Source organism: Embiotoca jacksoni, unplaced genomic scaffold (genome assembly GCF_022577435.1).
Source record: "Embiotoca jacksoni isolate LCO1_2020_lvr unplaced genomic scaffold, fEmbJac1.0.p SCAF_2, whole genome shotgun sequence".
Taxonomy (NCBI): Eukaryota; Metazoa; Chordata; class Actinopteri; family Embiotocidae; genus Embiotoca; species Embiotoca jacksoni.
In genome coordinates, this window is record NW_027185340.1 from 18,609,867 (window position 1) to 18,625,127 (window position 15,261).

Genomic DNA, 15,261 nt, shown 5'->3' on the forward strand with positions numbered 1-15,261 from the left:
GTGTGTGTGTGTGTGTGTGTGTGTGTGTGTGTGTGTGTGTGTGTGTGTGTTTGTGTGTGTTTGCGCGTGTCTAAGGGAGAGTGAAGGTTATCACGGCTCTGTTCTTAACTGCTTAGCTCATACAGCCGGTATGCAGCAAATCCAAATGAGGGTAAAAACACACACGCACGCACTCGCAAACACACACACACACACGCACGCACGCACGCACACACACACACACACACACACACACCTGCTACTGTGGTGTGTTAGCAACTCAAAACAAGTCTGCAGATTTGTTTAAAGGGTGTTTTTTTTTCAAGCTAGAAAGGTTTAGTGCGCTGTGGGTCAAAGGTTAAAAATGAAGCATCTGTGAGGAGATAAAAGGAAACTGATTCAAAAATGTTGCGTTTAATTTGAGTTTAGGGGACAGACTTCAGTCAAACAAGTTATAAACAGAAAACTAGCCTGACTTTTTGATCAAATAGCAGTTGTACTTCACCTTTAAAGTGCACAACAGCGCTCTATTGTCCTTCCCTTGCACACAAAGCCAGTTCCTGCCCTCAGGACCTTTTCTCCAAAAATACACCACCACACAAAGAGGTGGGGTATCTTTCTCTTTTTTTTTTTTTTTAAATGGAAAACTGCAGTCCTGACCTGCGTCAACATGCTATTGTAAAAACAACCAACACCTTGTATCCTGGCAACCGCTGCAGAGAGAGGAAGTCCAAGTGCTCCTGTCATTACGAGACCATGTGACAGCACGATGTTGGTAAACAGGAGCAGGAGCAGGAGAAGGGAGGTACTGTACGGTCCGAGGGAGCTCACAAGGCTTCATTCTGAACAACTAATTCAAACATTTAGGCTAACAGAGTTATTCACTTTAAAGCAGAGAGGAGGATGACGCGATCGAAACATTTTTCATATCTGTCTGGTTGTCTTTGCACAAAGACAGGAAACAGGAGGACCTGGCTCCGTCCAAAGGCAACAAAATCCGCCTACAAGCGAATGAAGCTCACGAATGCCGTTAAATATTTGTACAAAAGTGCTCACAGAAGGGAATATTGTTGTTTTCTCACTTCGCTGTTTGCACAGATTAAACAAACATGTTGAACAGCAATCAAAGCCAAGCTGTTTTCACCCAAGCTCAGCTAACCAGCTGCTGGCTGCATATTACTGTACAAATGTCTCATCCAACTTTCAGCAAGAAAATTAATCATTTCAAAAATGTCAAACTACTGCTTTAAGGTAATAAGTACAGCACTTCGGTGAAGCAGTTTTACAAAGTTGGGGAAACAGTGTGGCAGAGATCAGGGCCTTCAGTCCCTGTAGCGGATGTCTAGCGCCTCACATGCGAGCAATAGCCAGTAATAGCTGGCGTGTGAGGTATTGAGGGGGACGTGTAAATTGCAGCTACAAAACCAGGGTTACACTCTCCCCCTCTAAACTGCATGAAAACTAAAGATGTATGCAGTAAAATGGAGAGTAATTTTCTTTTTCTTGAAATGGATTTTATGAAATTGGAATAAAAAAATAAAAAAAAGTCCAGGAACCTGCATCAAAGTTAAGATATCAGTGCCGGTATAAAAAAAACTTCTAAACGATATCCAGCTCTAGTTTTCTGACTTTACAGAACTTCTCCAGGGCCACAGAGGACACAGTACAACTGTCTCTACAGCCTGTGCTCTCAATGTGTGAAAAAGGATAAGTATGTCCCTAATAAACACTACACTAGGCACAACACTCAATGCATACATAACAAGTACGATACTCATTTGCAGCGCGACTACTTTTCACCCCTCCATCTTTCCATCTCTCCATCCTGGAACTTTATTTTTCCAAGTTGAGAATTTAAAGAATCCCAAGACAGACGGAAAGAGAAAAACAGAGAGAAGTCGACGTCTGTCTGAACGGGAGTCTCCTGCTCACTTTGTGTTGTCCTTGTAAATCTGTCTCGACCACAAACGCGCACGCACACACACACACACACACACACACACACACACACACACACACACACACACACACACACACAGACACAGACACATCCTGCATTTCCTCGTACACGCGACCAAACCCAGATACAACTACGGGAAGAGAATTACACCGAGGTAAATCAAATCAAAACACAGTTCAGTGCAGTCTTGTCACGACGGTTTATTTCTCCGATAAATCACCTCTTACAGACGATGGTCCCAGGTGTCGTGCCGTGTCGGTTTATGAGAACACTTAAGTGACTGTCTGCACACACAACTGAATATTACCTGAGCCAGAAGAAAAAGGGACGGCAGCAAGCCCATGCAATTCATAGAAACCCTGACAAAATATAAAAATGACTAAATCTAATGAAACTGTTCATTACTCTAATGTTAGTATGAGAGAGTAAGATACATTTTTTACAGATTTTCTGCAATATAACTGCATCATGTGCAGAATGTCAAAAAAAAAAAGAGGCTAATGTCAAGATTTAATGACACACTAAACCCGCTGCACAAAAACAACATCTGGACTCGCCGCGTAGATCACAGAGTAAATGCAGGTGGTGAACTGCACTGATTTAATAAGCCTTTCTTTATCCAGGAGAGGCACACTGCACTGTGCCAACATGATCTGGTCCTGCAACATCTTGTTTTGTACTCAGGCAGAGGAGACACCTCGTAGAAGCTCTAGCTGAAGATCAACAGCTCTTCAGCAGAAGGATAGATGTGTTGATTATGTATTATTTAATAGCAGATGGAGCCATATTTCATAGTATCATAAGTAAGCTTTAATCACCTTGTCATATTCCAGCTTTTCTAACATGGTTTGAAATATAAATAATGGAATGCCATTCAACATAACGAAATAATCAAATTCTAATCATAATAAGGAAGATACAGAATAATAATTTAAAAAATGTGTGTATAATATGTTCACAATATTGAAAATATTATAATATACAATAACTGGGCAATGCTGGATGAACTGGAGCGCAATTATTAAAAACTATGTCATCTGTTTTTTTCTGCATTTCAACCAAATTTCAAAATAAAATATGAGAAAATGTCCATATGTTTCTGTGCATGTCTGCAGTATCTGTGTCGCATAAAAAAATGCACAAAAATAAAACATTTGGATCAAAAGCTCTTCGGCGGTAGATAACAAAGGATACATGTGCAATTTATGTATTATTTAACAGCAGATTGAGCCATATTTCAAAGTATCTTAAGTGAGTTTTTATCACCTTGTCAAATTCCTGCTTTTCTAACAAGAATTTGTTTCTAATGACTTTTACAGGGCTGAAACGACACCAGCTAACAGAGGCTGCTCTTGTTTTTTTTTTAAGCTACATCTACCCGGCTAAATATCCCCTCTCCCCTCCCGCCGTGTCAAACCACACATTCAGTCATTTCCGCACGGCTTCATTTGACGTTATCTGTCTGAAAACAGACATTTCCACAACAACGTGACGCAGCTCGGAGCAGCGGATGGGAAAGTTTTACTGCAAATGAAAGTGGTGAAAACGTCCAAGTCTTTAATTGAATCTCGTTCCTGCGATTGTTTCATGGCTCACATTACATTTCTACGGCACCCGAGTGGCATTTGTGTGGGCTTAGAAAAACAATAGAAACAATTAAAGTGACAGAGACACCCTGTGTTCTATTAATGTTGATCGTATTGATCTAACTATGTTAATCACTCAGCTGTCACTCGACCACATTGTCCCTCCAGTAAATACCATTAAAGGAAATTGAGAAGCAGTTAACCTTTAACCTTCCTGGAGCTTCTGCCATCCTCCTCTGTCTCTTCACCGACTAAACCCCGACACCAGCAAGACCTCGGATAACCTCAGATGACCTCTCGTTTAACCAGTGGTGGATGTTGTAACAGATATCACAGCATTGTCACAGCAGTTATTAAACAAGCCCTCTGTGGCATTTGGCTTTAGATTAGGGAAACTTAAGTTATGCGGACCGACCGCAAGGGACTGTAGATGATTATCTTACTGAATGTTAATTACATTACTGACGCAAAACAGATTCCATTTTCAAAGTAAAGTCAAATTTCTAAGGAACAAAACATTTAACAGTTCATGAACCTTAAAGTAGTTCCTCAACAAAGGAGGACGGATGTGATGCGATCTGAAATCTAACAGACTCTTAACTACAAAATAATGACCGTCTGCTTGTGGTGCTACATTTCATTCATTAGCTCACAGAGGCAACACGAAGAACACACTGGATAATAAATGCATCATGAGAGCAAATAAAAGAATCGAAGGTGGGCTTTAACATCGAGGCATCGGACGGTCAATATCTACTGAGGCTGCATTTGCTTTTTTATTATCAAAGGAGAACTGCAAAGACACTGACATGTCAGGGCTTTCTGTACTTTATAAACAACTTTCACAAAACGTAATCAACAACATGTATAATTTTGGGGTTCCTTCATAGACAAGACTTAGAATTTTGTGAGTAGACTTGAGAATTGTCTGTTCATTACAAAGACGAAACTATCATTTCTTGCTGTCCTTTATTTCCTGATCACTGAGGGTCACTCACCTGATCCGCTTTCAGCAGCACGCAGCGAAGGTGTCGCCCTCCAACACTCTCCTTGTCGCTCGCACCACCACCTTCGCCTCATATCACCCCCTCACGCCCCCCCCCCCCCCCCCACCACCACCACCACCACCACCACCACCTCTATCTAAGCGACACAATATCTGCTTCCTGTTCTGAGAGGACTTGATGTCAGGTGGCGCACTGAGACCTGTGCGGTGGGGGTTCAATGTGCTAAATAACCCTAAATGAAGAATCTCAGTTGACCGGAGAGTCTCCTACTGATGATCCCTAAATCTCATGAACCCGTCAGGAAGACTTTTACTGTGCAAAAACTTTGTTGCAATCAGCCACTAGGCACCTCCAATCACTCTCTCAGAGATGAAATTCTTCTACGCAGACCGGCAGTGACCAACCACACTCATAGCAGAGAGACTCTCGGACATTTTGTCATCATTACATAACAAACAGATCCACAGATTCTGTGAGGAGTTTCACATAGGATCGGAAATCGAGATTTATATCTAGTATGTTCACTAGTAAGTGAACCCATCACAGTTCATACCGCTGCATAATGTTGATGTATGATTGTTTCTGTCACCAGTGAGGGAAGCTACACTGCTAAAAAAAAACAAAAAAAAAACACTGATTTGGTCAGAAATAACGGTGATTCAGTACAGCGACTTCCCTTCGAGCGCTCGGTGGTAAAACTGTGTTGGTACTTAAACTGAATAAATCAACTTTAAAGCCTGTTTAACTTCTGTTGGAGGTGATCAGCACAGCCTACGTGCAGCCATGCTATCACAGGGCTACTCAGCTTGACGTAGAGATGGACAGGCAGAGTTGCGTCTGCCTGACCATCACTGCATCAAGGTGAGAAGTTAAACCAGTGGAGGCCATCAAAAACAAGATTACCCTGTGACTGAACTAACATTACGGTCAGTCTGGGACAGCTGTAGAGTGTTGCTATCCGAGTTTTGAGGACTGACCTCGGCAGATGAGTCCGTCCTCGACGATGGTCTGTTTACACACGCTGCAGTGCTTAGCCTTCTTGAACGTCTTCACCCGGAACGTGTGGGAATGAAGACCCTCCAACTCCTCCGGCTGCCGTCAGGAAAACAACAACAGAGGACAAAGAGGGAGGAGGAATGTTAGTGTTGAAATGATGTGGACTTCAATGAGTCCAGGTGGTGTGAGTCATTTTGTAAAGGGCGATTTTTTTTTTTTGGAGAGCAGGTGTTTCACAAATATGTATTTTTCCTATAACAGCTGGAAATACACACACTTGTAAACAACACCGTCCGGAAGATTCCAGGCAAATCATAAGCACTTTCATTTGTTAATGTTTTCAACACCACATTAAAATGGTCCAAATGTCACCTAAAGTCCCTCTTGGAAGTGAGATAAGGGCCTCAGCTGGCTGAAGAAAACTATAAAAAGGAGAACACTTTCTAATCTCTGTTGTTTTCCTCCCAACCTTTGCTCCCGTCATCCTGTTTCCCTCCTTGTAGGTGTGTTATGCAACTCTTTGGAAAAAGGAACTCGGCCAGTGAGCCCCACGCCTGTTAAACATCCCTGCCTGCTTGTCTGCAGCCTGCTGCTTTTCCTCTACTGTATACCATCTCCCACCACCACCACCACCACCCGTCCCTTTTCCTGTCTGCTTTGTAAACTTGGCTTTAAGCAACGCTGGAGAGCACAAACACACAAGTCAGGCTTTGGAAGTTTGAGTGTTTCCTGCAGCGTCTTTACGAGAAAACCGGCCTCGTGTTTCCATTTTGCCCCCCTAACCTCCAACCGTGGGGAAAAGTGACATCATTTTTTTGTGGCGTATTTACTCAGCTGGTCACAGTTTTTGCATTCAGATTCAGCACACTGGGAATAAAAGTCTAAAAACTCCCCCTGAAATCCAGGCAACTTCACCAAATCTTTATACTGTACTTAGCTACAACAGTTTTTTATATTGCAGTAGAATTAGTGGAATGGCATTCGACATAACCAATTAACAAAATAAGAGCCAAACTTAGGAAGATACAGAATAGAAAATAGCTCATTTGTATATAATATCTACATAATATAGACAATATTGTGATATATAATAACCGGGCAATGCTGGATGAACTGGAATGGAAATTTTAGAAATATGTCATCTGTTTTATCTGCTTTTCAGTAAAATTTCTAAATAAAACGAGAATGTCCATATGTTTCTATACATGTCTGCAGCATGTGTTTCTTTCTGCAGAAAGCTGTAGATCTTTGATGTGCCCAGATGCACCTAAAATGCCCTAAATCTAAATGTGTTCTGTGCACAGATTAAAGAGAGAAAATGGATGCTTTTTCCAGGCGGGAAGTGCACGTTGGCATGGCGTCCAGCCATGAGGCTTCCATTAAAGTGATCGTGCATCCCGGACAGGGCTGAAAGTGCCCATGTGGTTGGCATATTGGGGGATTTTGCGCAGGAATTTTCATACAGGAAGATTATATAATGATCAGGCACGGTACGAAAAATCAAGTAATTCCCTCAGAGAGAATTCCCAGACGACCGACCACAGTAACATTAAAACCACTAATGACCCCCCTTTTCCTTGCTTCTCATCAATACTAGAAGGCAACGTGTTGGAAAAGCAGCTTAGGGTGTGCAATCACAGAAGAGAACTAACACTTAAACTGTAAACCAGACTGAGTATCTGTTGGACTCGGCTCACTTCACACTTTCTTTCCCCCAATTTGACTGTCCTCTCTCCTGTTATTAGTCGAAAGGAACCGACTTAGCAGAAGGAAGGCCCCTTATCTGTTTCTCATGACGTCTTATTTCCAGGCAGTGCAGAACACGTGGCCTTCATACGTTTACAGTGTGAATGAGGCACATTTCATTACAAAACTTGGGGACTATAATTTAGCCTGTGACAATAGATGTATACTGAACTTTACTAAGTCTAATTGTGCATTCAGGCAACTGGGAAATGGTAAAGTTCACATTTGGGAACTTCCCATTTCCTAATTGACAGCATTCACTAAAAGGAAACAAGGCAAAAAGTCGCTCATGAATGCACTATTAGAACCCAGTGATGACAGCAACTTATCTGAGCTTTGGAACCAAACAAATTGAACAGAATGCCTGAAAATCAAGATTGAATGGTTGTGATCTTCAGGCCTGGCACTGCATTGAAAACACACAATCTGCAGTGGAAATCATTGCATGGGCTCAGGAACACTTCCGAAAAACCGTTGTCTGTGAACACAGTTTGTCACTGCATCCACAAATAGGTTAAAACTTAAATTAAAAATTAAATTAAATTAAAGTTAAATTCAAAGAAGAAACAATGTATAAACATGATCCAGACACAATGCCACATCTCACCATCACATCACAAACACAACAACCAGCACAGGTTCTTTAAAGGGGGTATTCAAGCAACTTCATACGGCATGTTCATAAATTTAAGGGCCTCATAAGAGACAGATTATAAAAAGAGTTGTCAAAACTGAACCAATAGAGGCACAGATTCTCCAAAGCCACTCAATCCTAAATTTCTCATGACGCAGCTCAATAAAGTCCTTTATTGCATTTCCCCAACTGGTACACTGAAAATAGACAAATTAAATTTAGAGGCCCTCATTTGTAGAAAAAAAAAAAAAAAAAAAAAAAAAAAAAGAAGAGGAAGAAAAAAGGTAAAAAAGAAAAGGTGCAATGCACTTCAGACACAATGAGGGTGTTTTAAATGAACAAGAAGAAGAGTCTGCAGCACTTAACACATGATGCGGTTATGGGAATATCATTAGTTTTGCAGGTATGACAGGGATAGCGAGGTACCATTGATGTCTGTACAGAATTTAATCGTAATCCATCCTTTGCCTGAAAAACACGAAAAACATTTTAACCTCACGAAGACCCTGAAAGAGAAGTCAACTGCAATGAAAGAACATTTAGCAAGAATATCCTGTTTATTATCAGTTGATTCTGGCAAACAGAAAATCTGTCTCTTAGCCTCAGAAATGAGATTGTGCAATAGGATGGTGCTGTGAATAATGTATAACATGTTATTATACATTACACTATCAAAATTAATGGTTTTCCCTTTTCATGAGCTCATTTAGAGGTTTAGAAATTCAAACACCCTGATATCACCTCTGGTGTTTATCAAGCTCTATGTGACAGCTCGGTGTTTGTTTTTCAGAGCCACATGGCAACAGCAGGACAGCCGACCCTTCATTCCATCTCGCGGCTACGCCTTGCCGCTACATAATGTGATTAGCTTAATCTGTTTAGGCTGAAATAATGACCATGGCTGTGCAGGACGCGCCATGTTGGCAAGGAGGGCTTTTCTGAGGCGGGGGTGGAGGTCCCTGCCCCGGCATCCATACGTAGTGCGAGCCAAGGCGCCGCTATGCCAAGCCCCCCGGCTGGCACCTGCTGGGTTTGGGAATCTGGTTGTGGATTTTTAGGGAACTGGAAAAGGGTGGATAAGTGGGTTTAATTCCACTTTGTGTCCTAGAGCGGGCAGTTACAGTAATTCAGATATTTACTCGAATTTGTCGAAATGACACCAGACTTTGTGGTAAGCAATACCTCTGTTGCTCTGTTTCACTTCCAGACTGTTTAGGAAGCAAGTGACAACTTAAAAAGGGGTCAAAACTATTAGCAGAGTGAACATGACCCCACCACGGGAAGGTGTGAGAGGACACGCTTTCTAAAAATGAATTTATTTATTTTTCAAAAGACTGCTAAACCAAGTAATCCAAAACAGTCCAACAGGGAAGAGGACTGCGGTGAGGTCATCCGTTCTGAATGCAATTACAACATGAGAAATATTTGGGAAGAGATGTGAAACAGCAGTAAGTTCTGTAGTTAATTGTATGCCATATTAAGCAATGTTAATTTTGTAAACAAGAAAAAGAGAGGATTAAAAAACGTGGTCATTTTTAGTCAATGTGGACACTGCTGCTCACATTCCTCTGTATTTGTTTTTTTTTATCTGTCTAATGATTTATGCATGAAACATTTTCCAGATTCCAAATCAAATTACTTCTGCAACATGGGGTGTAACACTTTAATCAGCCCATGTTGCCAGAGCAACAAGCAATGTTTTTCCACTGCAAATGCATTTTAGCCTCTCTGCCAACTTCCTCATCCCTGGCAACTTCAGAGTTTAAAAAGTGAAAAAAAAAAAAAAAAAAAGTCAATTATGTTATTGTTGTTGCTCATTGAAATATAACAAATGTGCAAAAAATTTATTGTTGCACAGAAGAATTAACCTTTTTTCTATGAAGTAAACTGTGAATGGCTTGACAATGTTAATTCCCCTTTAAGCATGTTTGAATATTATTAAGGTAAATGGTCACCAGGTTCAATGTGAAAGAGAAAGGTTCAATTTGTGTTTCATAAGAACAGTGATAAATATCTATATGATTTTTATGTACAAAGACAGTAAATTTAGTTTAATATTTCAAAATATTAAGTTCCTGAAAAGATTCTTCTCATGTCAGTGTTCATAATTTCCACTAATGCAACAACAAAGATAACGCATAAGCATGAATTTTCTTCCTAATAATTTTGTTCTTCTCATTGCCTATTAAAATGTGTTGCAATATGTATTATCTCAGAAAAAAATTACCAAAGTAAAGTCTGAATTGCATGACGGTGACACTTTCAGCATGTTTTTGACATTAACATGAAGGTCACAGTAGCACAAGAACACTGTGCAAAAAAATAATACAGATTTTATTACAAAGACAGTAAAGTCAGTTTAATAATTCACAAAATATTTAAGTCTCTTGTCATGTCAGCTAATTTATGCTGCCTGTGAGAGAACTGGCAAAACCTACGCAACAACATTAATAATCAGATCAACTGTCTCCCTCTCTATATTTTCATAATTTTGATTATTGCAGCAACAAATATCAATAAAAGCATTATATAATTATAATTAGCTGATGTCTCTGCCTGATAGATAGTAAATCTCATAATAGTAATAATAGTAAATAGTAAAACTAAAGAAAGAATTGGAAGGTTCATTTATGCACAGCATGTCACATGCTCACAACTGTCATTAATTAGGTTAAACAGCAAAATGAGCTCAAATCCACCACAGATACAATCTGCAACATAACTAACGAAACTCTCTTCTTCTATCACATCACTACTTTTCTAAAGCCATCATTTTAACAGAGACTATTATGTAAATCCACATCTGTAAAGGGTTTCAATTTAAGCTTTTTCTTCTTCCACTCTGCCTCTTTCTCTCTATCTCACACACTCACACACACACACACACACTCACACACACACACACACACACACACACACACACACACACACACCTCTACTCCACTTTTGTGTTTAACAGACAGAACGTCTCAATCCAGGAGTCCATTCAGCAGAACTCTTTGAACACTCCTGAGCCTTCACACACTCTCCCAGCCTCCACCCATTCACACACCGGGGCTTAACCAGCCGGACGGACACTGGGAAGGTGGTTTGGGGGTGTGGGGGGAGGGTGGGGGGTACAGGCAGCCCACTGGTATGCCACTTGTCTTGTTTACCCATTTCTCATTCAACTTATTTCTGTGGGTGGACTGGGTGAAATGAAGATCGAGGGGGGGGATGATGTGCATGGGGACACTCAAGATGAAATTCCTTTTTACTTTAAGGGTTAAATTTGCCAGGATCACAGGAGCGGCTGCCATAGACCAACACATCCTTCTGCACAAAGCCAAACAAAAGACAGATGTCCTCAACAGGCCCGTTTACTTTAGTCCTCTTGCCGTCACTAGAAATCTGTGCTCCCGTCGTTTAACCTCAAAATACTATGCAAATACATCGCAGAACAATATAGCAGGGCGCTCGCTTTTGTGAGGCCTTAATTGTTTCCGATCATTAGCAATGCACCCGGCCTCTCAGAGTTTGTTTTTTGTTTTTGGGGGGGATTGGGGAGGGGAGGACGGGGGGGAGGGAGTTGATCAGGGAGACATGGGTGATGAGGAGAGGTGTGGGGGCAGGGAGCACAGAAAACTGCAGAATTAGAGGCAGCATCACAAATACGCTCGCGGGACATGAAGCCCGAGTTTTCCGTTTCAACGTGTTGCACGGTGCCCATGGAAATGGCCTCTGTCCTTCTTCACATTCGCGTCACACTTTCGGGCTCTCAAACGGGCCACAAAGGAAGGAAATGGTTTCAGACAGGCGGCCGGGACCCTCGAAAGCTGGGGTCAGGGTGTACACATACCCCCCTCAGCTCAGGGACCGCAGCTCCTGGGAACAGACTCCCGTTCCCTTAGAGACGCACGCATAATCTCCTGCCCGGCACTCATTAGCACACACGGGGAAAAACAGACACTCTCGTGCATAAAATGTGCAAACACGTACACGTGTACACACACACACACACACACACACACACACAAACACACTTTTACATCAGTGCACATTCGCACACACATACTCTTGCATGCACACATGCCCAACCATCGCTCACCCATCTCGCTATAAACTTTTTCCCACTGCTAAAAAAGGACCAAAAAGAAGAGAGAGGGTTCCCACCAGCATCTTCCACCTCTGATTTATTCTTCCAAATAATTACAACAGCTCTCTCTCTCTCTAAATATATAGATATAGATATTATCTATAAATATATATGTATTTCATCAATGTCTTTGGGTTGGCCCCCTCTGCTGCTGCTGGTTGCAATTTCTCCTAACTATCTGGGGCATTATCACTAATTTCACATGAATTCTAGGAAACTTAAGAGGGAGGCGTTGAATTAGTCCACTTTATTTTTAAGCCCGGCCTTGAATGCTAATGCCAATTTGACTCTCACACCGTGTTTAAAAAGAAAGGGTTTTAGCGACGTTTCTGAGTCGTACAACATACAGCGGGTTTCTATGGTAAACCAATACAGCTCGCCACACTGCTGACGCAACGGCTAACTCAAGCGCGTGTAGCTGCGATCAAAAGCATAGTTTTAGGCTGTAGGTCTATTTTTCTCTGCAACTACAGTTCATGTGTATTGGGCTCTGAGCATTTCTAAACAGCAGGTGACCTACACTCAATATTGTGTGCCCGAACACCTCCTGTGTCGACAAACAGATTGAGCACTCGCCGCCGCCGCTCTGCTGAAGCTTTCTGTGTCGACACCGTTATGTCTGAACTCACTCACAACTTAAAGCTTAGATCTCGGGGGTAGGAGAACAAACTAAAAACACAACACCGACATATTGTCACCTTTTAAAAATAAATGCAAATAACTGCCTATTTAGACACCCAGCAGAACAACATTAGCATTTATTTGGAGGTCCAATATTCAGTCTTTATTTCAGCTCAAATTGTCTCTACACTGCTGACGGAAACACCTGAGTCTTTAGTTCCTAAATGCTCTAATAATTACGTACACAATCTTCACTACCTGTCGTTTTATGCTAAGATAGTATAGAGTGGCTTTATCGGAGTATTTCTTTCTGCTGCAAAAAGCTTGTTGCATAAAAAAAAAATGAGCAAGAGGTGCTAAAAGGCACAACAGAGCTGCAGAGTTGAATCATTATTCCTTGTTAAAATGCACATTTTTGTATTACTCATTTTTACACGTACGATTCGGATACTTCTGGAAAACAATTCAAGGAATGAATCATGTCATTGTTATCAATATTCCAGTAATCCGATTTTTTTTTTGAAAGACATCTGAAACTTATGTCACATGCTGAGTCCCAGTCCTCAGATATCAGTGTTTACGTTGTAATGGATCTAGTGTTTTAGAATCGAACTGTTGGCAGCGAGCAGCTTCAGCATGTCTTGGGTCGTGTTGTAGTTTGGAGATAAACCTTTCCAGACTACGACTGACATTCCAGCTGAATAAGGTAACCAGGAGGCTGTTTTTCTCCTTCGGTTTAGACCTCACATCTATTCCCTCGACTGCATCGAACGTGTGACTCATGCAGAGACCGACGTATTTACACGAGCGCGGGCGCGCGCACACACACACACACACACACACACACACACACACACACACACACACACACACACACACACACACACACAGAATTGGCCTCTGATTGCCCTGCCATTCACTCTCAGCACTTCATCCATTACCTCATATACACATGGAACCATGTTTGTCTCTGTTCACTGTGCAGAAAAACAGAAACAAAATATAGTAAAACAATTTTTCTTCTTGCACAAAATCTGTAGATTCATCTGAATATTTGTGGTATATTTTGACCTAAAATATTACACAGACGAATGTCTTAAAGTGTGTTAAATGTAACTGCATATTTGCCTTCAGTTAGTATGTGTTGATCTACGAATTTGCAAACCGCTTCCATCTCCACCGACTCCTCCGACACCGACCTGCAGCTCGAGCTGTCATCTGTGTTTTTCAGACTGTCGTTGGTAAACTGCAGCTCCAAAACTAAAATCATGGCTGCTTAATTTCACCCATAATATGTCTTCTAACTCTTTGTATAAAAAAACAAAACACATGTTAACATGGTTACAAACTTAACTTTCATTAGAGGCTTTTTTTATTATTATTATTCGTCCTGAAAAGTGATGATGTTGGCTGTGATAACAAACCCAACTCATCATAATCAAAACTTTACAAAACAAAAATTATATTTTGTTTCTTTATATAGGCTGGAAGACATCAGAGCTCGTCAACAGGTCACGTGTAGAGAAAAGTGAGAAATTGGACACTTTCGGCTCCAGTTTGAGACAGAAAGTGAGACACCAGCCAGACCAACACAACCAGAGGAGGGCCTCCCCTTCTGTAATGTCCTACAGTCTGGATGAAGTCAGTGAAAAGTACACACACACACGCACACATCCCTCATCATCACCCCCACCAATCAGAAACTATTGTCCTTCACGGTGGAGCCAGAAGACTAAACGAGACCTCTCCAGTCAACTGGGTTAATCAGCCAGTTAGCAGGCCGCCGTCTCTCATATGGGACACCATATGCATGGATGGACATTTTAAACCAGACGCAATGGGGCGATGACCGCATGTATCCATCTGTGACGGTGTTTGTATATATGTGTGTGCAGCTGAAAGACTTCTGGAGGCCCTCTTCTCCTCCCCACCTTCCCACAGGACATGCTCACGTCTCACAAGGCAGCTATTCTTCATCCTCCTCAGTCACACAAGAGTAAGCGAAAGGATAACTGACCTTTGACCCCTCCACCCCCCTCCACCGCCCTGTCTGACCTCTTTCCCCCCCCCCACCCTGGTCTCGTCTAGTCAAGACTTTTCCCCGACACCAGCTGTAAATCCCACTCATCCTCCCTTCACCTTCTTCCCAATCCTCCTCCTCCTCCTCCTCCTCCTCCTCCACCCCTTCTTCCCCACTCGTGTTGTCATGTGACGATAAAGAACCCAAACAGTTTCGCTCCGCAGGTCCGTGGGAAAGAGGCAGAGAGGTTGTCGCTCTGAACTAAAGGCAAATCAATGAAATCCTTGTTGCGATTGGTGCGCTGCGTTTGATGATGCGCGATCCCGTTAGAGAGGCAGCTTTATCAAAACACCTCTGCCTTATTACGTCGCACACAAATGCGAGGTGGGAGACGGCGGCCTTACGACACATTTACGAAGTCTAAATCAAACCAGCTGAGGTATCAGTGATATATTGATCCTTTACTCATAAAGCTGAAATGCTGTACGTAATCAGAAAAAGACTGCTCTCCTGAAAACTGTATGCGCTTGTTAAATTTTACCATGAACTTCACTATGTTACATCTGAAATTTCAGTT

At 41.8% G+C, this 15,261-nt stretch overlaps 1 protein-coding gene across 15 annotated transcripts in view; it reads right to left on the minus strand.

Annotated features, from left to right (window-relative positions):
• The window catches only part of tns1b (tensin 1b), a 171,834-nt gene that overhangs the window by 114,058 nt on the left and 42,515 nt on the right, over positions 1-15,261 (minus strand). For all 15 annotated transcript variants that reach the window (XM_069154858.1, XM_069154860.1, XM_069154859.1 and 12 more), the window contains exon 2: positions 5,510-5,624. In XM_069154858.1, the coding sequence (XP_069010959.1) occupies positions 5,510-5,624 (115 nt within the window). The remainder of the gene's footprint in view (positions 1-5,509; positions 5,625-15,261) is intronic.